Source organism: Alosa sapidissima, chromosome 11 (genome assembly GCF_018492685.1).
Source record: "Alosa sapidissima isolate fAloSap1 chromosome 11, fAloSap1.pri, whole genome shotgun sequence".
NCBI classification, from domain to species: domain Eukaryota; kingdom Metazoa; phylum Chordata; class Actinopteri; order Clupeiformes; family Clupeidae; genus Alosa; species Alosa sapidissima.
In genome coordinates, this window is record NC_055967.1 from 4,452,399 (window position 1) to 4,476,528 (window position 24,130).

Consider the following 24,130-nt stretch of genomic DNA (forward strand, 5'->3'; position numbering starts at 1 on the left):
CGGTAGCACGACAATGTGACGTCAAAATTGCGTCATTTTCCTCTGTCGCACAAGAAATTTCAGCCTCGCACAGGCAGGTCGTGCACAGGAGATTTTTTTTTCAGATGCGGGCGACAAGCAGGATGAGCTTGAAGCCAAGATCAGGGAGCATCCGTGCCTCTATACAGAATCAACCACATTCAGGCATTTCATAATATAGCCTAGCCCACATCTTAAATAAACATGTTTGAATAGTCAAAGTTAGATAAGTTAATGAAGCTACCAGAGAGAGGGAATTAAGATGAAAGACCTGGGACCCAGGGACATGCCAATAATCCAGCAAAAGGTAACACCCCAGCTGAGAGCTGGAGGAGAACAGTGGGTTTTACTTGTGACCCCAGTATTTTATTTTTTACAAATGGTGTCCTCAACCAACTCACAGGTTTGCTGTTATAAAAAGACACTCTGCAAATACAAGGACTTCTGGGGGTTGCTGATGAGAAAAAAGGCAAAGTCCAGTGATGACACAGCAGGCTCTGTCACTGGACATCAGCACCCTGCTCAGACAAGCATGTAAACAGTTCGGCCTGTCGGTCACTAGGCTCTGCCATGAGGGAGCACACGTCAGCCATTCTCCACAACTAACAGGCTCTGGGAATTTGGGAATACTGCCGACTCACCCAGGAAGGCAAAATGGATCATCACAAGCAGGGGGGCTGGAGGGGGGAGGAAGGGTCAGCGTTGCTATATAGGGACATGGCAGCAGGAGGGGCCCAAAAGATAGTGGGAGAGAGGGGAGGGGGAGGAGGATGGGGGGAGGGAAGTCCAAAGAGGGGGAAAGATAAAGAGAAAGACAGACAGAGGGTGAGTGAGTGACAGAGAGGAGATAAAGAGTGAAAGAAACAGCAACAGAGCATGACTCCATGACAAAACAAAGAGAGGCCAGAGGAAAAACAAAGCCAAAAGGAAGCCCGTACGGAACGAACAAACAGATAGCCTAACAGCCTATGGCTATAAGAAGCTACCTACAAGAAGGACCAGTGATGAGGATAAAAGGTCCGAGCTGCTTCCATATAGGTGAAGTAGATTAAACCCAATCCGATCAAAATGTGCTGGGGTCCAATTCTCCCATCAAGGCAGCCATCCTCTCCATTTACTCTTCACGAACCGTCGGCAGCAGGCTAGTGACAGGGCATTATGCAAGGCCATACAAAGCACAGGAGTAAATCCAATAGGGTTAATTCGATTGTGGTTTGCCTTGGCCTGGATCCTTCATATGGTTGTCATACCTCGCAGTCGTCAGAGGCCTCTCTGAACAAGCTGTGCAATTCCAGCAGCTTCCTGTTTGTACAACCACTGGGACTGGGAGAAGTGTGCTGGGCTGGGGCAACGAGCTCAGGCAACCACCAGGCCATGGAGCTGCTGGGGCTGTGGAGCTGCTTCTCATTGAAGGCCCAAAAGTTTTGAAATAGACTGGGCATGTCTGGCCCGGCCTGTGGCGTGTGGGTTCCGTGGGCTCCCCCAGAGTTCTGAGCCCAGCATTGTTCTCAATATGGCTTCTGGAATGTTCATGTAAACGAGCTGCCATGGCGACCCAACCAGCTTTCCACATGATTGATGGAAAAGGAGAGGGTGGGCGGAGGGAGGGCCTGAGGGATGAGGCATCTCCGGCAGCGCAAGGCAAGCCACAAGAAAGTCGCATCGCTCAGTTCCGACCAGTGCTCATCAAACAGAGGCTAATTGCACAGTCGGCGATGTGATGGACGGTTCGCGTGCACGAGCAGGGTGCAATCACACAAGGAAGAGCATTTAATTAGTCACTGTAGACCGTGCAAAATGGCACGGCATTGGCCCACAGGAAGCCATTAGCCGAGCAAAAGCTACACATGGGTGGGGGTTAGAGTGCATGCTGGGTATGGAGAGTACATCACTTGGTGACAGAGGCACTCTGTGTGTGCATGTGTGCATGTGTGCATGTGTGTATGTGTGTGTGTGTGTGTGTGTGTGTGTGTGTGTGTGTGTGTAACACAAGGGCTCTTCAGTATTCTAGCTGGTGTCTCATTATTCTTTCGCCTGGAGAACAGAGAGAGCAGGTGCTTGAGATTAACACAACATCAGAGCCAGGGAGGCTGGCAGGCACCCACACACATTCAAACACTTTTCCCTCCCTCGCCCCTGCGAGCTCTTAACCCTGGAATCCTCTGACAGGGGTACAGCGCAGTGACGGTGCCCAGACCTTCTCCTGGGCCCAGGGCGTGCTAAACCTCCAGACAAGGCCTAATTAACACTACCCCATGCATCAATGTGCTTGTTCAAAGGGAACTCACACATGGGAATGACACTGGGAACCATCCTTGTGATCTATAGGCTGCTGCTCCAGAAGAGTTTCCTTTTTTTTTTAAATGGACAGTCTATTTGCTCTGTGCACCCCACAATGATCTATTTTCAGCATGGACAGACAGCGTAAAAAAAGGTATTTCCTATTGAGGGAGGACATGACCAACCATGCACACCATGCAGAGCATGCTTCATGAGTGAGTGAGTGAATGAGTGTTTGTGTGAGGTTGTGTGTGTGTGTGTGTGTGTGTGTGTGTGTAACGCTAAACTCATAACGAGCAAGGAGACGGTCCTCAAAGCCAAGGCTAACACACAACAGGACTTGACACGTCCTGAGGGGTTGGGGTGAGTGGGGGTGGATAATGGAGGGTACATAGGCAGGAACGACAGAGAGAAAGAGAGGATGACAGAAAGGAGAGAGAGAGAGGGGGAGAGAAAGAAGGAGAGAGAGAGGGAGTCACAGGGCCACAGTAGGACTCCTGGCCAAGACAGAGCTTTCAGACAAAACATCACTTCAGCCTCAGCCCAGCTACAGGGAGAGACATCCCAGAGAGGGGTAGGAGGAAGCAAGCAGGCAACAGAATCCTACATGGGTACAGGGAGGACAACGCCTCTTACATGTCTGAGAAAGCCCCATGTGTTATAGTAATGGTTATGGTACTTAGAGTGATATGGCATGGGAGTACGTCTTTGGCCAAGTCAAATATTAGAATTGGAACTTGGCTTCCATGCATTTATTGCACAAGGACACAGACATTATATATTGGTGCATCTATGCAGGGAAGATCATTTGTGAGTGTCTTCAGAATCTAAAATCAAATATTGGCTTTGAAAAGGTCAGCCAGATGAGCACAGCCCGAGGAGATGACCAAGCTCCTGTGATGACACAGTTCAAGATCATCATCAAGGATAGAATGACTTCAGCAGGTCCAAACCAACAAACATGCTGCCAGTTTTAAAGCCCTATGCTTGCATTACACCCACACATAAATAAACACAACAATTTGAAACACAGAGCCTCAAACCTTTTTTTTTTAAAAAAGGGCATTGAGCAACTCTCTGTGTTTGTGTGTACAGCCTATATGTTTGTGTGGGAATGTGTGTGTGTGTGTGTGTGTGTGTGTGTGGGCATGTGTGTGTGTGTGCACTGTACACAAGTGAGTAAGTAAGAGAGTGAGAGAGGCAACCTCCCTCTTTTCCCCAGCATATCCCTTTCATCATAATTGTTTTTGTTGATCAAATCATTAGCTAAATTAGGCCCCTCAGCAGTGCTCAGCCCCCACACACAAAGGCCAGATTGTGAGGGCCTGGTGTGCTGCCCACATGGCTGGGCTTTCTGGGGGACGTGTTCCCACAGTCCTCACGGCCAGCCCCGATGCAGGAGGCCGTGGAGGATATCGCAGTCTCGCCTCCTCATAAAACAGCAGGAGAGGAAGTGAAAACAAAACGATGAACAGAGGAGTCATGGCCTCTGTTGTTAAGGGCAAAGATTTGATATGGCCCAAAGTGGTGTGTGTGTGTGTGTGTAGCAGGTGTATCAAGGGCCAGTGGTAAACAATGGTCTCTTTTCTACGAAAGGAGATTAAATGGCTGCAAAGTGGTAGTTTAATCATAGACATGCATGTCTCCACAATTGAGGCTCTAAATTTCTGCCAATACAGGACAATCTTAAGACCTTTGTAAAGATTCTTTATGATTATGTGATGCAATTTTCGGGCGAATGTCTATTTATCCCATTTCCAAAAACAAGATGTTTAGATTCAGACTTGTAAAACGACAGGACCATTATCATCTTCGATTTTCTGTTAGGAAGAGGTTGCATTCCCTTGCAGGGATAAAGAGAAGAGTCAACAGAAGGATTAGATTGTGCGGGATTAGCCTCTAGTCGCTACATCAACTGAGTGGAGACGTGGCTCAGTTTTTGGTCAGACACCAGACACAAATGTAGCCCATCCCAGCTACCGCCACCACACATGCAGCGTGAGATCGGTTGGATTTCTGAAAACAAACTTCTCTTCTACACTGTCAGTCAGACTAAATGCTTTCGATAACCGCCAGAATTACTTAGGCTCCTGGAAGGACACGTCAAATAATGTACAGTTCGAAAGTAACAGTTTATAAAAGTTGGCTAAATCATGGGGCATACGTCAAGTAGCCCACCATATTTCCTCATTGTAAAACTTACAAATACCCGTGGTTACCCGGCTTCTCTCTCATGTCATTACTAATATCAAACAAAGACATTCTTTGTCATCAAAACGACCAGACTAGACTTTGTTCTCCATGTTTCTCATTCACACAAACTTAAGTCTCTTCTTACCTATAAATAACAGTCTTCTTAAATTATTTTCAGCCAACCTTCCTATTTGAATTATATTCAGATACATTGTAACATGTTTGACTTGAGTATAAAGGTTTATCCAGTTCTACATCAGCGGTCAATTTCGTTTCACATGATCGCACTCTTTAGATTCCAGGATTCACTGACTCATTTAATTTAGTCTAACTATTACAGACTGCACTAACAGGTCGAAGCCCAAGTCAAAAACGGCACAAAAGGATGCACAGAGGACATGTAATAATGAGCAAACCACGTACATGTCTGCCGCCAGGGGAGGTATCATCTGATGTAAATCCAAATTGTTCAGTAACAAGCTGGTTCCGGTGGAAGGTAGTCAGACGAGGAAAACTGGACGACTTTTCCTGCCAATCAAAGTGAATAAATTCCCCAAATCAGTGAAGTCTCGCCTCTTGTTTCGCCTTCGGTCTTCCCAGTGTCACTTTCTCCTTCTCCTGTAGGCGCAACCGAGAGCTCAGTCCCCGTCCTTATCTCCGAAGGGGTGTGGACAATCCAATCCAATGCAAATGCAAGAGCCGTCCGTACTCATCCGCGTCCACTTCTCGTCGATCAGGATGAAGGAAGGGTGAAGGAAATAATCACGACAGAAAAACAGCAGCTCTATAATTCAAGTTGGTTTCAGGCTGGACCATGCGTCAGTGATTGTCTGCCGCGCAGTTCGGTGAAATCTCCTGTTGAGTCTTCGGAGACGTCTGCCTCGCTCAGTGTATGTGTGTGTGCACAAGTACACACACACACATGCACAGCTTAAGAGGGGACGGCAGGCTATAGCAGTTGTGTGTTGAGCAGCTCCAAACTGAGAAGGGGGATGGGAGAGAGGGGAGGGACTCGGAGGATTTTCGCCTTGCCTCGCCTCTCTCCTCAAGTGAAACGGAGTGCCATGGTCCCCATTTGCTGCCGGCCTCCCCCCTCCTACTGTCCCCTTGTCCCCGAAATGACGCAGAGTTAGCAGTGAACTGCACGCACACAGTAACGACAAACGGAATATTAACCTGCAATTTTAATAATTTACCCAGATTTTTAGACACATCAGACACTTCAAGACAAGTTAACCAGAACTCTCTCCAAAAGATAAAATTCTTATATGGTTGGGTAGAGCGTAAATCGATAGCTTATAAATATAACTTACCATGATGTGAAAAGCTGAAACAGGTTAAATTACAGGGTGGCTTGCCAGCCTCGTAATTAGCACTCTAACCTAAATATAGTGACGATGAAAAGACTATGAAATATCTTTGGGAGCGAAACACTAAAAAACGTTTCAGAAACATAACCTGCACAACCATGCATTACTGTACACTGCATAATATCATGTCAGTAAAATATCATTGCTAAGGCAACAAAACATAATCAGTAGCCACACATGTAAATATATTTTGTTCAAAATTCAGTACAAAGCCCAGTACAAAGTACAAAGAAATAAACAGTGAAATCAGGGACCAAACAGAAAGTAGGGAGCCAGAATATAGCTTTCTGATCCACAGGGTGAAGTGCAAGGGGCACTATACTCATATGTGTCAGACAGACATACATCAATACATTGATTACTGAGAAGGAAGCTCTTGCTGCTAAGGTGGTGGAGAGGAGGACTGGACGTAATCAGTAGGTCTACTATTAGAATAGCATGTTTGGTGACCCTAGACCATGTCCCTATCTAACTGGTTCTTTAGTTTGTTCAAATAAATCCACACAGACCCACAATCTCCCTCTTTCAACATGTCTATCATTTAATCACACACACACACACACACACACACAAACACACACCCTTTGAGGGAGACAACACACACACACGCACACAGTCATTAATGCCAATGTATGTGACAGTGACAAAAGCAATCCCTCCCTCCCGCGACCCCCCTGCCTGGAGAGATGAATGACTGCTCTCATGGGCAGTGGATAGCTGTTACCCCAGCAACCTTGCAAGCAAGACCCTGGGTGATGTCATGTGTTTGGAGAGCAGGTCTGTGTTTGGGCGTCTGGCTGTGTGCGATAGGCCTAAGCGCTTCATGAGGATGTGTGTGTGTGTTTGGATTTGGTGTCAAAAGACTCTGATTCACCTCTCCTTTTCTGAAGCTCACCTCACCCACACCAATATCACCCATTCAAACACAAAAGGCTATTATTCACATATCTGTATATTCCTGATACCCTCAATCACCACATTAGCTTATCTCTCTATCACACACACACACGCAAATACACACATTTTAGATCAGTTAAGCGAATACTCAGCAGAGCAGACACCATGGCTTTGGTGGAGGATGCTAGTGCATCTAACCAAAAGAGGGAAACAGCGTAAGTCCCAGTCTACACCAGGCATTCCTCAACCCATGTCATCTTTAGCTCATTATTTGCCTTACATAAACTTTTCATTTGATTATACACAGGATGATTTCCTTCTGATACTATGGAGCACTATGTGCTACTTAGTGGAGCATACAAAGGCCAGATCTCTATCTAGTGCATGCTTTATCCTTTTTCCTAACATCTATCCTCTGGTCACTGGTGATAACCCCTTACAGCTAACATATACGACAAAAAACTAGCCACAGGGGTGCAGGATGGAAGTGTAAAAGCCGCTTGGTAGTACAGACAATGTAGAGAATGTCTGTAGCAGGATGAGCTGAATCCTGACTTTATTCATACTAAGTGTGTATTGTGTATAGATCAAAGCAAGAATTAAGTTGTGGTTTTTGTATCCTAATGGTACTAAGTTGGCGACCTATCAAAGAGGAAAAGGTGTGTTCTCACGACTAAAATGGCATCCGTGCGAATGGGGAGGGTGGAGGTGGAATTAGGCCGTAGGGATGGAGGGAGGAGCCAGTCAGTCATAAATATCTCATCTCTTTCTCGTCTCATTTTGTCTCTGCCTCACCATCTTTAAGGTTTCCTTCATGTGATTGATGTGCCTTGCTGATGTATTTACTGACTATGCATTCCAAGGGGAACAATGCCAGCCCGCACGCATGCATGCGCACACACACACACACACACAGGGGCGTCGGACTTGGGGTAAACCACTACTGATTATAGGGGCCCAAGGGGAGAGATGGCTCTTGAAAAGTCTGGAATATATTTTATTTGACCTGAGATGAGGAACATGGGGGCCCATCGGGACTGCCTATGCAGGAGCCCAGGATCTTGTGCTACACCCCTGCACACACACACACACACACACACACATAGATGTGTGTGTACAGACAGATGTAGTGAGAGAGAAACACACACACACACACACACACACACAAAAGAAAGAGAACATATGCACACACACACGCACGCACACACACACACACACACACAGATATCCAGATGTGGGTCAAGCAGAGTAAATCTCCTGAAGATGGCAGAACTGGGGATATGGGCCAGTGATGTCGTCTCTCTCTGGTCTGACAGCTCTCCCAGGGCTCCCCTGCCGGAGTGCTCCATGCTCATTGACCCCGGCGCCCCAGCATGTCAGATGCGTCTCCCTCGTCTCCCCCAGGAGACGGGCCCACTCATTCACTAACAATAGGGATGGGTCACCGGGGCACTCTTTGATCAGCTCCTCTGTGGATGCTCTTGCTCTGGTCCATGGAGTTCTGGCTCTTTGGTGTTCAGCTTCTCGCACTCTGTGTAGTCCATTTCCTCCTACACACTTTTTTTTTATCTGATTGTGCCAGTCATCCATTTTTCACCCTCCTTCAGACTTCAATGCCATCACTTCCCACTTTATCCTTCTACCAAGACACCTCATTTTTTTTCCGCACTCCTCTCTGTCTGTTTACCTAGTCAGTCAACCCCCCCCCCCCCACACACACACAGTGAGAATATCTGAATACCTCCAGGCCCAGTCTGGAGAGGTTAACACCCTCCCTGAGGCCTTTTGACCATAGGACCTCATGTCCTTTCCCACTATAGTAGAGGCGTGTCACTGGAGAACATTTATATATTTATAAACATACATAAGATCTTCCTCTCCCACTCTGTTTCCCTTTCTCTCTACCTCTCTCTATCCTCTCTCATCGTTCTTTGCACTCCATAATTGATTGCCGAATTTATTTCAATATATGTATGCAGTCCAACGGTAGGGATATTTGAGGGAAGGAAGCTGGAATGAGTGGAAATGGTCAGTCTTTCTCTGTTAAAGCACATCAACACAGCTAGCCTACAAATGCGTTACATAACACTCTGCCACCAAACAGAACCTGAGAATTCCCCAAAGTGCTCAGAAAAGGACAGAATGACTAAGAGCAAAGGAGAGACAGGGAGGGAGAGAGACCGACAGACAGAGGGAGAGGGAGGAGAAGAGAGAGAGAGAGAGAGAGAGAGAGAGAGAGAGAGGAAGGAGAGAGAGAAAGAGAGTTAGTTGGTGGAACATGGCAGAGAGGGGGGTCTCTGTAATTATGTAATATCCAGGCATTTGCATTGGCTAGGTGTTTGAGGACATTCTCACTTCCCGAGTGTGTCCACCTCTCGCGTTCACCCACCACCAGTCCATGCTGTCACACACCAGCAGGCGCGCACACCAACCCACACGCATAACACACCACCTGTCAACTCCATCTGCTGCTGGTCCTTCACAACGCAACACAACTATGTATACTCTTTAAGCACACATATACACACCCTTACACACAAATACACACACACACACACACACACAATATATATATATATATATATATATATATACATACAAACATACACACACACAAACATACACACACACACAACTAATTATCTAAACATGCACACCATAAACACACATTCTCACTTTTTCTTGGAGATAGACATATACTTTACACACACACACACACACACACACACTTATTTGTGAGCTGATGGAAATCTCTCTTGGAGGCTATGTGATAAAATCTTACCCTGAGGCGAAAGGGTTTTCTATTTGGGTCAAGCAACTCCACAGCCCCCCTCCCTTCTTCAGCAGACTTTCAGTGAAGCCTGTGCACTTGGCATCCTCCTCCATCACGAAGGTACAAAGGGAGTATAGAGAACTTGAGAATGCACCCAGAAGAATGTAGGGGTGGTTATGCTCCATACTCCCAGAGAGAGGGGTCACATTTGTAAAATACCTTCCAAGCAGTATACATTCGACTCAAGAGTCTCCTGTGAGTCTTTTTTAGAGGGGGGATGCATCCACTACTTCTTCTTCTCAAGATGCTTATCACACAATACCATGCCTTGAGTCCTCAACAGAGTCCAAGTGGATTGAACCGCAGTCCAGTTATTTTCAGAAATAACACTGTGGTTTCACACACACACACAATATGATGCCGTCTGTGACAGAGGAAGAATAAACAGAGTGCGAGATGACTCATGAGGCATCCGTGGTGAGCATTCGAGTAGTCACTTCTGTTTTTCAAAAAGCAGATCACCAAAACAGGAAGAACAAAAATCAAGTGGTGAGGGGCCTCAATGTGCATCGTTAATACGTTAATACTCCTTGGACATGCGTCCTCCCCGGCTGCCCCCCGGGCCAAGTGCACGGACACACACACATCCTATTCTCCCTGAGCTCATTCATAATGAAAGGCCTGTCTCATTACGAGTGAGTGGATGTACTGTAACAATTTGCCCCTATACATTGGCCCACAGCAGGGGTCCAGCCTGGCTGTCCCCAATTCTGACAATCCTCCATCCCATAACATCAACGCCCTCAATTCCACAGTTGGGTACACACACACAGGAAGAGGGAGAGAGAGGGAGAGAGAGAGAGAGAGAGAGAGAGAGAGAGAGAAACAAACAAACAAATATGCAAATACACTCTCCCTCACATACACACACACAAACATTCATATGTATGTACACACACACACAAACTTCCACTAGGCTCAGGAACTCACTGGACCCCTGGGACAAGAATCTTGCCCCTCATCTCTAGTAATCTGACTGCCCCTCCCCAAGCCTCAATTCCTCTTCTACGATTAAGGCAGGGTGGGACCCTCTGAGCTGGGACACAATCTTCTGATTACCCCCATACCACCACACACACACACACACACAACATACCAAAACTGCGGACTCGCAGCCACAGAAAGACTTCATGCTGACACCTAAACAGACGAGACAGAGAAAAGACATAATGCAAGCAATGTCTTTAAACGCAACTCAACTGTAAACAATTGTTTGTTTGTTTTTAGTACATGGGAGCTGAGCACCTCCATTCCTGTCATCCATTAATTTCACACACACTGTTAAGTACTATCTGTATACAAAATGGATTTCTTCTTTCATGTTGTCCTCTGTTCCATCAGCACACAAACATCACTAAAGACAGGCTTTAAGCTGTAACCTGAAATTGAAAGAAACATGGGCCTCGGCAAAAATGTCACAGGACAAGGAAAATAAATAAATAAATAAACAAATAAACAAACGATCTCTGCAAAGACAGACTTTCATTATCTCCAGAGGCTGCAGTAGCAGTTTCACTGTTGCAATAAAGTGAACTGGAAAGCAATCATCTGATCAGCCACGCCCTTAATTATAGCCCAGTCAGTGAAACCCATATACCCGCCGGACAAAAATACAAGCAATGTGCATGTATGTAATGTGTGCGTATGCATGTATACAGTGCATGCATGTACATCCCTCAGGCTTGTTTGAGGGTTATTTTTGTTTCTGTGTGCTTCCTGAAAAGTGGTCCAGCTCTGCCAGTACTTCCCAAAGCGTCTCCAGAATGCACTCTGGCATCTGTGGAAGTTCGCTGAGTCCTGCCTTTCTCTCTACCCCCATCCTCCCACACCTCCTCCTCCTCCTTCCCATTTCCCCCCCAAATCCCTCACTTTGATTTCTGACACAGTTCCACATGGGCGGACTCAGCTGCTCTGAAAGAGACCTGGCACCGCAGTCCAGTCTGCCCCCCTCCCCCTCGCTCTCTGGGGCAGGGAGTGGGTCAGTCCTCGGCAGCACGTGGATCGTGTCCAGACCTGGGGTAATTAAAAAGCCAGCACCCAGGGCCCCTTCATTCAGGATCGTATTAAAAAGCTCCCATTCAGGACGCGGCTCAAGGCCGCCGAGTGTCCCTCTCGCCCGCTGAAAGGAGAGAAAACACAGGGGGGGGGGGGGGGGGGGGGTGAGACGGACAGAGAGTGAAAACCCACAGATGAGAGAGAAAGAGAGAAAACACTAGAAGGAAAAAGAGAGAGGTAAATGTACAGAGAGAATGGCAGGCATGAGGAGAAAAGAATGAGTGAAAATGAATGACAGAAAGATACAGAGGGAAAGAAAGACAGCTTACATCATGGATGCCAGACACACCAAAGTTTGCAACCTCACGCCCCACTATCCACCCCCTGGCAAAACTATGCAGAGCACAAGCGGGTATGAGATCATTCCTGCTGCCCCTTTCAGCTTTCACAGCAACTCAACAACATCCCCTCCGAGAACAAGATGGAGAAAATCAAGACAGGGAAACAGGAGAAAAGAAAGCAAAAGACCACACAAAATTTGTTAAAATCATTTTAATCAGATACCGTCCACTTCGTCCCTTAAAGGAGAATTGACCTAAAGTGTGTTGAAACATGATACCGAGTGTGAACGTATGTCTCATAGCCCATCTCAGCTTGTCCCCTGCACTCTAAAATCTGGCGCTAGTTAGCCGATGCTACCAACAGCTTTTTCAATGGGGTTGCCTCGGCAAAATAATTCTGTGGAAATGCATGGATTCCAGTTGCTTCTACTGGAAGAAACTGGAATCCATGCATTTCCACAGAATTACTTTTGGAATCTGATCCCTTATCATACCTGTGAATTCTTACTCGTCGCTCGACTTATCGTGACGAAATTCAAGATGGCTGCAAACGCTAAACTTCGTGAAGATACTGTCTGTATAAATCGTCTTGTAAGTAAGCTACCAGTTTTTCAAAGTTCTCAGTGTCTCGTTTTAAATGGCAGGGCCCTTGGAAGTCTACCAATGAAGTGTGGAGATACGTTGAGCCTCATAAATGGTGTAGCCAGCAGCCAGACCAATGGATACCTTGTCTTAGCTGAATTACTGAAGCTAAGCAGGTGTGGGCCTCGTTAGTACTTGGATGGGAGACCTCCTTGGAAAACTAGGTTGCTACTGGAAGTGGTGTTGGTGGGTGGTCAGTAGGTGGCACTCTTCCCTCTGGCCAAAAAAAAAAAAAAGATCGATCCCAATGCAGTGCTGTGACGGGGTTAAACCGAGGTCCTGACTCACTGTGGTCATTAAAGATCCCATGGCACTTATCGCAAAGAGTAGGGGGTTCCCTGGTGTCCTGGCTAAATTCCCAACCTGGCTCATGCAATCTGGCCCCCTAATCATCCTCCACTGTAATTGGCTCCCTCACTCTCCACCTCAAGCTGGTGTGTGGTGAGTGTTCTGGCGCATAATGGCTGCCGTGCATCACCCAGTTGGGTGCTACACATTAGTGGTGGTTACTAGTGAGGTCCCCCCATCCATGTGATGCGCTTTGATTATCTAGAAAAGTGCTATATAAATGTAATGTGTTGTAAAACAGTGATTTATTTGCATGGCTAGGCCGATGCCGAGGCACTCCAATTGAAAAAGCTTTTGGTAGCATCGGCTAACTAGCGCCAGATTTTGGAGTACAGGGGACAAGCCGAGATGGGCTATGAGACATACGTTCACACTCGGTAACATGTTTCAACACACTTTAGGTCAATATTACACCGGAATTCTCCTTTAAGGGACTGGCTGGACTGAGTCTCACAAGAGGAAGATGCAGCTTCATTTTTGGTCTCAGAGTCGGTCTGAAAGCGCTGGCCCAGGCACATGACTCTCAGACAGAACCCAAAATAGCTCCAAATCATGTCATTCAGTCCAAACAAGAGTAAACAAGGAAGGTCACACAAAGGAGCTATTGGGGTATTTCTGGTGTTTTTATTTTTTTGTGTTGTTTGAGAAGCAGTTTCCTGGTGAAGGAGTCGTACTGCTTCATTTCCTCTCCTTCCCTTATTAAGACATGGTTTACCATCGGACAAGCGCAGCTGTAGCAACCATGTAAGGACGGAAGCTTTAGGAGAAGGTCAACGTTACAGTAAACCTCATTTTTCACTTGTCGTGCCTCCGCCTGCACGAGACGAGACCTTACAGACACCACAGCCCCTACCCCTCTCTTTGCCCTGACAGAACAATACATAGGCCATCACCACAGAACCAAGTGTACCCACATTTGCCCAATGAAGGCCATTGTTTTGATCTTAATATGCATTTGCTGCATAATGCTTTTTCAGAGGAGACTAGTTAGATGCAAAGTGCATTCAACACTGGTGAGCTATGGATCATAGTTTATGAACAACTATCTTAGTTCTTATATAGTTCTAATATTCTCCCACTAGTGACTTTCTGATGCTCTGATTTTAGACAGAGCTTTCAGAGCCGAGTAGACGCTGCTTCATATAAACGATGTACAAAAGATATATGATGCATCTGTGGTCCATGAATGTCCAGATGTCTGTATGCCTGGCATGTGTAATGGAAGACTGGGCAAGTAGCAGTGCCTCCTTTGCCAATGAACAGACATTTGTATACACCTGGAAGACTGAGCAGGAATTTAAAAAGGGTGAAAATGCACTAAAACTGAGATAACGTATAAAAAATGTGATTCTCCTTTTGAGGCCCATCGTAAACTCCCCAAACGGGCCTTACCAGGGTGAGTGATAACAGGAGGGCTGGTCTTTCCCTCAGACTGTAGATTATCATCAAATGTAATTTTCCAGGCTGTCCGGACAAGCCCCCCTTCCCTCACACCTCCCATCCCTCTGCATCCTGCCCCCGACCACCGCCACCCCCCCCCCCCCCCCCCCGGACCCCAAACCCCAAAAGGACTCTTGATGTGTTACTGTGCTCTCACTCTGTATCTGTCTGCCTCTCACTCTGTCTGTTATTACTCTCTCTGTCCCCCCTCTCTCTTTCTCTCTCTCTCTCTCTCACAATGTCTGTCGCTCCTGGCACAAACTGTTCTTTCCGAGCCTTGCTCACCTCACTGGCGCATATGCACCTGATCTTTGCCCTCTTGCTTGGAGAGGTGCCCACACAGATCTCACTGTCTGTGTAACGCAAGAGCCACTGTATCCACACTCGCTTGATAAAGGAGACAGAAGCTAAAAATGATGTGTAAACAACCAAACACAGCTGCCAGAGCCAGCCTGTTGCTCATGTTCGCCTTCACATGCAATCACCTCAAGCCTCAGGGCTTATGCTGCGACATGAGTACTCTTGACAGTGAAATTTGATGTTGACAAGCTGTTCTTGTTGAGAAGGTCTGTGGGTCTTTTGTTTTAAAATATCACTATACACAACAGTTTAGCATTGTTGGGTTTTATGTAACTACCTTCAGCAAGATCTTCAAATTCATTTTGATGGTATACATGTGAAGGATAAATAAACACTGTCCTTCCTATTAGCGGTCCAGGTTAAGCATTATGTGGCTCTGTGGTCTGGGACAGAATGACCTGCAAAAGGGCATTTGCAGGGGCAGCCGTGGCCTACTGGTTAGCACTTCGGACCTGTAACCGGAGGGTTGCCGGTTCGAACCCCGACCAGTAGGCACGGCTGAAGTGCCCTTGAGCAAGGCGCCTAACCCCTCACTGCGCCGGGATTAGTGTGTGCTTCACCTCACTGTGTGTACACTGTGTGCTGTGTGTGTTTCACTAATTCACGGATTGGGATAAATGCAGAGACCAAATTTCCCTCACGGGATCAAAAGAGTATGCTTATACTTATACTTACTTAAAAGTGTAAGAGAAGCTCTTGCAGCACAGTGCTAACTATTTCACCAAAAGGTAGCATACTAGCAAACCTTCAGCTTCAAACTGTTGGTGGTGCTTGCAAGGTTTTTGTTTGCCTTTTAGGTAGTTAGCTAATATTCTGCTTTAGTCCTGAGTGCAAAGACTGCTCTGCATCATCTGACTGAAAAACAACAGACAGGGACTCACTCCCATGCAGAGGGGTGGAGGCCTCAGGGTCACACTTCAAAGCCTAGCTCAACACTGCCCCCTTGTGGATATGTATCGACCTGCACTGACATAATTCTACTCATGGATGTGTGTGTGTGTGTGTGTGTTTGGTAGGGGCACAGCAAGGCCATTATATGAGAGTCACGTCTGCTGCATCCACCAATCCCATCTTGCAAAAAAAAAAAACAAAGCGCCTGAAAAGATGTTACTGCTGCTGAGCTAGACTGACGACATTGACTGGACCCTTGCTGTGAGCTCACAGGAATACAAACACAGATGAGTGTACCCTAGGTCATCGCCTGCCGTTGCAACTGGATCCCCAAGAATAATAAGAATGACCAAGCCCTCAGGGGGTATTAAACTGCCCCGCTACACCCACCACCTCTCCCCATCCCTCTGGAGCCCTTCCTATCCTCACCCCGGGGGTCAGTTTCTCCTGGCTGTTGACACAAACAGTGAAGACAAAATAATACACACAAACGCCGGGCAAAGGCTGAACAGACGCTGTGACCTTGGGGAGAGTTCCCACAGCTGGGCCACCTCAAATGACAGAGACTAAGAGTCTGAATTTATAAATGGAGCTTATTTTAAGGGAGTCTAAGAACTGTAAAATAATGACCAGAGAGTACTGGTAATATCTTGTTTAAATATGCAGAGGCAATCTCCCAGCACTACACAGAAGAAACACGTTTCGTCTATGTTTCTGACAGTGTGTGTAAGTGCTGTTACTGAGCAGAATAACCTTGTGTCTCTTGTGCATGTTAAAAAATGCAAACCGGCATACTGTACAGACCCCATCAGAGCAGTAAGAGCCTCTGTGGCTGCTCTGGCCCTGATCCTCTGCTATCGGGGTGCGTCTACTTTGTCTGGGTGTCTGGATTTGGAAAGACTGTTACCAAGCAGAGTAGTCTCATATCGGTCATTCATGTTAAAAAATGCAAAGCGCTGCATTTGCACGGTAGCTTGGGTCCTGGTAATAAGTGTCAGCTACTATTGGGGGACACCTACTTGTCTGGGTGTGTGCGGGCTGTTACTGAGCAGAAGAGCCTGTGTCTGTGTCTGTGTCTGACTGGGCCTGCAGGAGGGCATGGGGGCTGTGTTTAAATGAATAAAGACCTGGTAAGAGGCGCTCCACTTCTGCTCCTGCTGTCAGGAAGAAGAGGAGGAAGAGGAAGAGGAAGGGGGGTGAGGACAGCGATACTCTGATTTAACCATGCCAACACAGACACACAAACACAAGATGTGATACATACAGAGTTACAAATAGATGTGAAATAATTTAATAACAGTGCACACTCACGGTCACTCATAAATGCGCATGAACACACATAATAGCAAACATTCAGGCAGATGAACGCACCAACACTGTTCTACAAAAGTGCACCAGTACAATAGCTCATTAACCGTCGCATCTGTCCGAGGGCGTGTATCTGAACTGCAGCCCACGGAGGTCTGATCAAAGCCAAACAAGATTACACAACAAGCTTGCATGATCTCAATCTCCCCTCACAGCAGGCTATGCCTGATACTCACAAGAACAGCACAGTAGCATCCTTTTAATACATCATTCATCAGGACTCATCACGCCTGTTTATTAGGGTGAGCAGAGGTTTGGTGGTGGTGGGAGTGTGTGTGTGCTTGAAACAGACAGACCCCATGGGACCAACCCCCTCCCTTCCTCTCATCAATTCTGCATCAAGTCTAAATGAAGTGGGCAGACACCAGCTGTTTTGAGGACATCTCGTACGGAACAATCCGGAATAACAGCGCTGGAAGCGGCATGAGCCTGAGAGGAACCGCTGTGATGAGTTGCTTGTCGCTGGCACAGTCGTAGTGCCAACCAAAATCATCTGGGATGCCCGGCTCACAAGCAATGAATAATCAGTGCTGGGGGTCGGAGGTGGATGCGTGTGATGAATCATTTCAAATGATCAGTGTTCAGAAACAGCCTACACACACCCTGGATAACAACAGCACACAACAAACATATCAATAAGCACATAAGGCCGACTAGATGGTGAGAGAATCTCAGGTATTGGCACTGGCAGTATAATTTATGTGCAGCACTGAATTACCATGAGCAACCAAAGAAAAAAACAACTATTGTAAACGTTTGTCTCCCACTTCTCCCATATCTGATATGATCTGATAAGTGAACACACAGTGAGTAGTGAACACACACAAGCCCGGAGCAGTGGGCAGCCCGGGGAGCACTTGGAGGTTAGGTGACTTGCTCAAGAGCACAATGTACTGACTGTCACATGTGCGCATCAACTGTATTTCCAAAACTGTTTTTCTGAAGTCAGCATTGATCTAGCTTTTGTCTAAACCTTCAATCTCATGCATCTCTAGCTATTCCATGTACATGTAAGAAAAATACATGCATTTGTAAAAAGCACCGTTGGGAAAAGTGAAAATCCCCTACTCAAATCCAATGGTCCACCCACAGTGTCCTTTCATGAGGAAATGTCAGGCCTTTCTGGGTAGTCCAGTTGGGGAAAAAGTGACCAGTCCTTTCCTGTGATTGTGCGTTCATATGTCACACATACTCATTTCAAAAGGTATCAGGCCCCAGAAGTCCAGCCATGATGAAGAAAAACAGCACCTTTCCTTTTCTGAGCAGAAATTACAATTTAGAAATGTGTCTTTTGATTACCAGTCATACATAATGAGTATTGACAGAAATGCACATGTATGTCAAAGTCCAAGTCTACCAAGTCTATTTACAACTTCACAAAATGGATTTTAGGCACACAACCAGGACTAGAGAGGAAGAATGGCGCAAGCATGAGTGGACCACCCATATGATGCAAAAAGACTGCTGTGAGGTCAAAATACAAATGCTTTGCAGTCTGTGTGCGATTGAGGGGAATGTATTACACAATAAATGAAAAACCGACAACAGGAAACATTTCTACACACATCAGCAGAAATAAAAACGGTCATTCTGGACCATAGATTCTGGTGGACCAGACATTTATCTTACATGAATGAGCATCATGGTCATCATTACTACGATCATAATCTATTCCCAACAGTGTGTGCAGCCATCCACATAGTCTAATGCACATATACACACACACACACACACACACACAAGCGGTATTTCTAAATCTCCCACAGCCTTTGGTGCCCCGTTCCTTCATGTAACCGTTTGGCCGCCTGTCAAACAGGAAGTGGAGCATCACTGGCTGGCGCGGCCCCCTCAACCTCTCCATGTCAGTCCAACACCCCACACATCTGCACTAATAAACAGTTCCCCTGTCCCCCACCGATAGCCATCGCTCTAACTCCCCCACACAATGGGGATCTTCCTGCCAACTTTCCTTGACACTGGGAAGGGAGCGAGTGGGCACAGCTCTGATAGGAAGAGAGGAAAAGATAGAGACGGACATGTCAGAGCAAGAGAGAACAGCGTTAGAACAAACAAACAGAACATGGGAGACTTCAGACAGAGACAGTGAACGAGAGATAGAGAGAGAGAGAGAGAGACCTCCTCTACAAGTGAAACTACAATGTGTATGAAATGCATTTGATGGGTGAATTATTAGCTGTGAGCAGACAACCCAAGTCAGGGTCCTCCTGTCAAACATTTGACCAGTTTCTGTTGTGTTAATGAAACTTTAAAGATAATATTTAAACTCGAGCCTGCAGGAGATGGTCAGGCCCTTTGCATCCCTATGGAGATGGTTTACTCTGGACACTACTGTATGAATGAGCTTAAGTGTTTCCAAAGGGGAAGACACACACACACACAAGCAGAATAAATAAGACACAGACAACCCCCCCCCCCCCCCCCCCCCCCACACACACACACACACACACACACACACGCGCACACACACACACAGAAACATAGCTTTGTGCCACATAGGCGTCCAAAAACCTGCCATTCAGCAGTGGCCTATGAATATGCACATTTGCCTGCTTGTGCGCACTTTCACAAAGTCAGACAGTGAAAGAGGCCTACATGGCCATTGAGCTGCCTTGGGAGGGTAGCAACCAAGTCTCTCCATTTGCCAAATGGTACCCCACAAAGCAAAATAAAAGTCCCATTGGTTGTGTTTTTTCAGCCACCCTCTTTCCACTCTGCAGGCTGTGCCATCCCAGTCAGTGTCAAACACATGACGGCTTAGGGCCATTTTTCCAACCCCAGAGAAGCTGTTTCTAATGGGACAGTTAAAGTACAGCGACAGAGTGCCAGGATAGGCAATGCTGAGAGGGTTTCACCTCCAAGCCGGGGGATTTTTCTCTCTCTCTCCTCTTACTCTCTCTCTGTTCATTACAGGTGGCCCATGTTTCCAGATCTTGGGAAAGTAAACACACTCCTGTTGACAGATAGCGCTAAAGCCTTGTATCACACCAAACCAGACAATGGTGTTTGCTAAGCACATACCTCAGCAGCAAAATGCATTGACTGTTTCTTATCTTTGTAATGGCCTGGATGGGGATCAGCTCATGTACATAAAGTGAGTGAGTTTGCCATTTCTAATGGTTTCGAGGTAGGCCAAGAATGTTTGTCCATACCAACAGACAGTAAAATCTTCAAAACACCTTCAATTGGAATTAAACTAATTGTCTTTCTTATGTTACAGCACGAGAGGCATTTAATCATCCTGACTTTAATTTGTAATTTTAAGGAAATAATGAAAAGTGTTATTTCATGCCACATCAATGATAACTTTACAAATATTACAAAGACAATACACAACTTTCAAGACACAAGCTGAAGGTGTTGAAGAAGGACCAGGAGAGACATCTGTCAGCATCTCTCAAAACACAACAACTGTGCACAAACCAGAAGAATCTCGTCTCTCTGTAGAAAACCACTCATGGAAGGGGGGTCTGGGGGATTTGGAGTGGTCATTGACATGTTCTAGCTGTCCCAGCTCCTCTAGCTGAGAGTTTTATTAAGGGTCCGCCACAGCACCAGCTCCCACAGGTCAAGCTAAGAAAACAACACTGCTGAGCTGGTCATAAACAAAGCCGCCCACCCTTACACTTTCTTAATGACCGCAGGTAGGATTCCAGAAGATTTGAAAACTTTCTCACGCACATAATATGAAACTGGTTGCATGAAACAAGTTACACTTGTCAGATTATGAGAGTCAGATTTTTCACTCTCCCTGACAACAACAAAACAAAAGTGCTGCAAGGAACATTCTCACTTTCAGCTGTATATCCAACTTCCCTCAACTTTACACACAGACCTCTGCATTACTCTCCAACCACTACATTTTTGTGATAACCTATTAGGTCAGTTAAGATGCAGATAGATGGTGCCGACATGTTCCCCTGATCCTGTTCAGAGAGGCTCACATTCTCACAGAAACTACTCCCCGGCATTCCACAGGTAACGCCTACATATGACCTAGTACACAAAGGATTGTACTATCATACAGTGTACAGACTAAGGAAATATAGTTAGACCCAACAGGACATATTGACCTCTCGACCTGAACAAAATTAAGTGTGAGACTGGACATTACTGTGTCACTGTAAGCAAGTAAGATGTGTGTGTGTGTTTGTGTGTGTGTGTGTGTGTGTGTGTGAGTGAGTGAGTAAGTGAGTGAGAGACAGAGAGAGAGAGAGAGAGAGAGATTGTGTGAGGGGGGCACACCTCCAATGCACTACATGCTGAAGCTTTCTGTGCAAACCTGCTGTTGTCTGGGCAACGTCACTGCATCATTGCTTTGTAACAGAAAAAGTTTGGGGGAGGAAAGCCACCATAGCAAGACGGAAACAAGTAGTCTATCTTCTTGTAGGCTACAGTGAAAATCTTACGGCAATATCACTGACTGGTACCTAAACACCCCAGTAGACCAGCGAGTTTATCATTAACTACAGCAAACGCAGCTCTACTCCAAAACATTATTTTGCAGCAAGTCCGCTCTGTCTTTGGCATTGAAGTCAATGGTGGTATTTCTTGTTTAATGTAGTATCAACATTTAAAAACATCTTCTATTTAGCCACTATTTCCACGGATTTCCATTTTTGCCTGACACGAGCGAGAACAGTTGCAGGCTACAGACTCACAGCAATGTAGGATATTCAAATATAAACTAAAAGGGAAAAATCTTACCTCTAAGAGACTTTAAGGGTCCCAAAGGCGAAAGACAGATTGCAAGAAATCCTCAATGTCCGACGCGATTGAAGAGGGGATAGTTATTCTTCCTAATCTGCTTTAACCACACAGTGACAAGTTGCTGCAGTATGGGCAGCCCACTCGGTTCAAACCTACCCCGTGTTCCCACCTCTCATAGGATGCGCCGAATGAAGACCTCCTCCAATAATTATGGAAACCACCAGCTAACTTATTAAGGTTATAGCACAATTGACAACCCACAAAGTTATTCAAAGTATTATAATATATAAGCGTCTGCCTTAAAACGGTGTGGAATGTAACCCTCCTAACAACAGCTTAGTTGATAAGGTCACCCCATGCCCATTGCCCAATCTCATTATGGACAATGGGTGTAATGGGGAATTACTTTGGAGTCGAAGGACACATAGCTAACAGTAGAACACATCTCTCAAAAATCGGTGTGATTAGACTTTTGTGCGCCATATAACGAAACTGAACATACGGAACCCTGTGGAAAAAACAGTTAGCCTGTGTTGGACTGGCGAATACGTGTTTATTAATTGCGGTTTTCCCGTTCATTTAACTGCTTGTTAAGTCTCGCAAGTAAGCGCAGGCGCAGTCTGTAAGAGATTACAATTACCTTTATTTTTCTTTTTGTCTGATTGAATTAAACTTCCATATTTTCCATTCGTTGCTTCATAAATAGGATTAGGAATGAAAGCTGTATCCGACACCAATCAAGCAGTTAAAGGGATGAATGTCAAAGGCGCCAGACAGTAGCCTAAAGCAAAGTTGCTGATATGGTTTAGCCTACAGGTCTGTGAGTGGTTAATTAAGCAAAGACAGCGCCTCTGCAATCTAAGCACACATGTGAATGGGTGTTAGCGCCTTAATGGTGATATGATTAACTGTAAACAGTTCTGAACATATAACAAGTCTAATATGGATAGACTAACCAGATGACACACGATCTGCCACGATGTACGTCTCTGCTTTTACCACTAGAGGGTACAATTGTCCTGATTTCAGAAATAACAGTTGCATGATGGCCACAGGCAAAGCAGGAAGCGCAGTGTACGGACAGAGCCACTGATGATGAGTAACTTAGCCCCCACAATTAAATGAAATCATATTGTTCCCCAGTTGTTACTGATTCATAATATGATTGATTAATTATGTTCTCAGTTTTCATTTCATTTTTTCAGGATCCTTTCAAACGTTCTGCTCTGGGGATGTTAAACTGCACTACCACGCACTGCTTGTGCTCACCCGCACTCTTTGGGTTTCCGTCACCCTGACCTGTCCTTCCTCTAGCGCGTTTCCATCTCTTTCAGCCATTGTTCTGCCACTTATCTGCTGTCATGGGACACACGTAGGGCTCCAGCAGCAGACTCTGGTGCCACGGCTTTGATGATAAACAAACACATCCCCTGTCCCAGGAGGCCATCTGTTTTGGACAGTTTGGATGTCCTCACCCATTTTCTCATTGGCGCCTGTTTATCATAGACTATAGGCCTACTGTGTTATAGACCTACACTTGGAACTTTGAAGAAGAGACTCGATGTCTGACTGATGTCTTTATTCTCATAAATCACCAATATAAAGGGAAAAAAATACAAAAGAGCTTATATTATGGATAATCACAGTAGGTCTGATTTATACTGTGATACTTCGACCCGTCACCATGGGATACGGTTCCCTTCCCAGTCCAAAAGAGTGCCCATGTGTGTCTCTGTGAGCGAGGAGATGACGTTCAGCATGCCAGTCACACTGTCCTCTGTTGACAGCGGAGCCTGGACAACAGAACAGACAAACACAACAACATCAGGAAGAGGCAAGTGCTGGTAACTGTGGCAACATCACAGACATGATGACAGCTGATACCTTGTGTAGGACAGGGATTGTATTCTCCTAAAGCTTCAGCACAATTAGTGTTAAAGGCCATCAGCATTCTGCAACCATGTGTTTAGATTGTGTGTGGAGTCATGTTGGCCTGATGATCATGCTGGTTCACCAGACAGAATCTCTCATTCCTCCTTCACTTGAATGAATTTTCAAGCACCAGCTGACTGTTACAGCTGTCTGACACAGACATGATGCAATGCAGGCGTACGAGGCACATCAGTAACAGAGATAGGCTGCTGAAACTAATGCTGTAGTGACTGTAGTGATGTGGTTAACTGTATAAGTGAGTATAATAAAAGGAACTTTTAAGCTATCTCTATTATTATCACTATCAGTAAGCTAATAATTGTATTTAAAATTCACTGAAATAATTTATTATGAATATGAAAATGTTAGTAAAATGAAAAATAAAACATAAATCAATGTCTAAAAGTTCATATTCAGTTTTCACATGTTAGACCCCACCCACCCAGGTCTAGTTGCTAAAATCTGGCTGTGATAAAGACCTGACCTGTGTGTTA

At 45.8% G+C, this 24,130-nt stretch overlaps 2 protein-coding genes across 3 annotated transcripts in view; both read right to left on the reverse strand.

Moving 5' to 3' along the window:
• ripor1 (RHO family interacting cell polarization regulator 1) overlaps positions 1-21,839 on the reverse strand; it is a 72,376-nt gene extending 50,537 nt beyond the window's left edge. The window contains exon 1 of one of the 2 annotated variants that reach the window (XM_042108736.1): positions 21,702-21,839. The gene's annotated coding sequence lies outside the window, so the exon portion shown is untranslated. Of the gene's footprint in view, positions 1-4,914; positions 5,476-21,701 lie in introns of those variants that run through there. The other variant, XM_042108735.1, reaches the window with a different exon arrangement.
• Positions 21,840-23,268: 1,429 nt separating this feature from the next.
• zgc:158868 (uncharacterized protein LOC791147 homolog) overlaps positions 23,269-24,130 on the reverse strand; it is a 5,318-nt gene continuing 4,456 nt past the window's right edge. Inside the window, exon 6 of the mRNA XM_042108873.1 lies at positions 23,269-23,497. Within this exon, the coding sequence (XP_041964807.1) occupies positions 23,384-23,497 (114 nt within the window). The 3' untranslated portion in view covers positions 23,269-23,383. The remainder of the gene's footprint in view (positions 23,498-24,130) is intronic.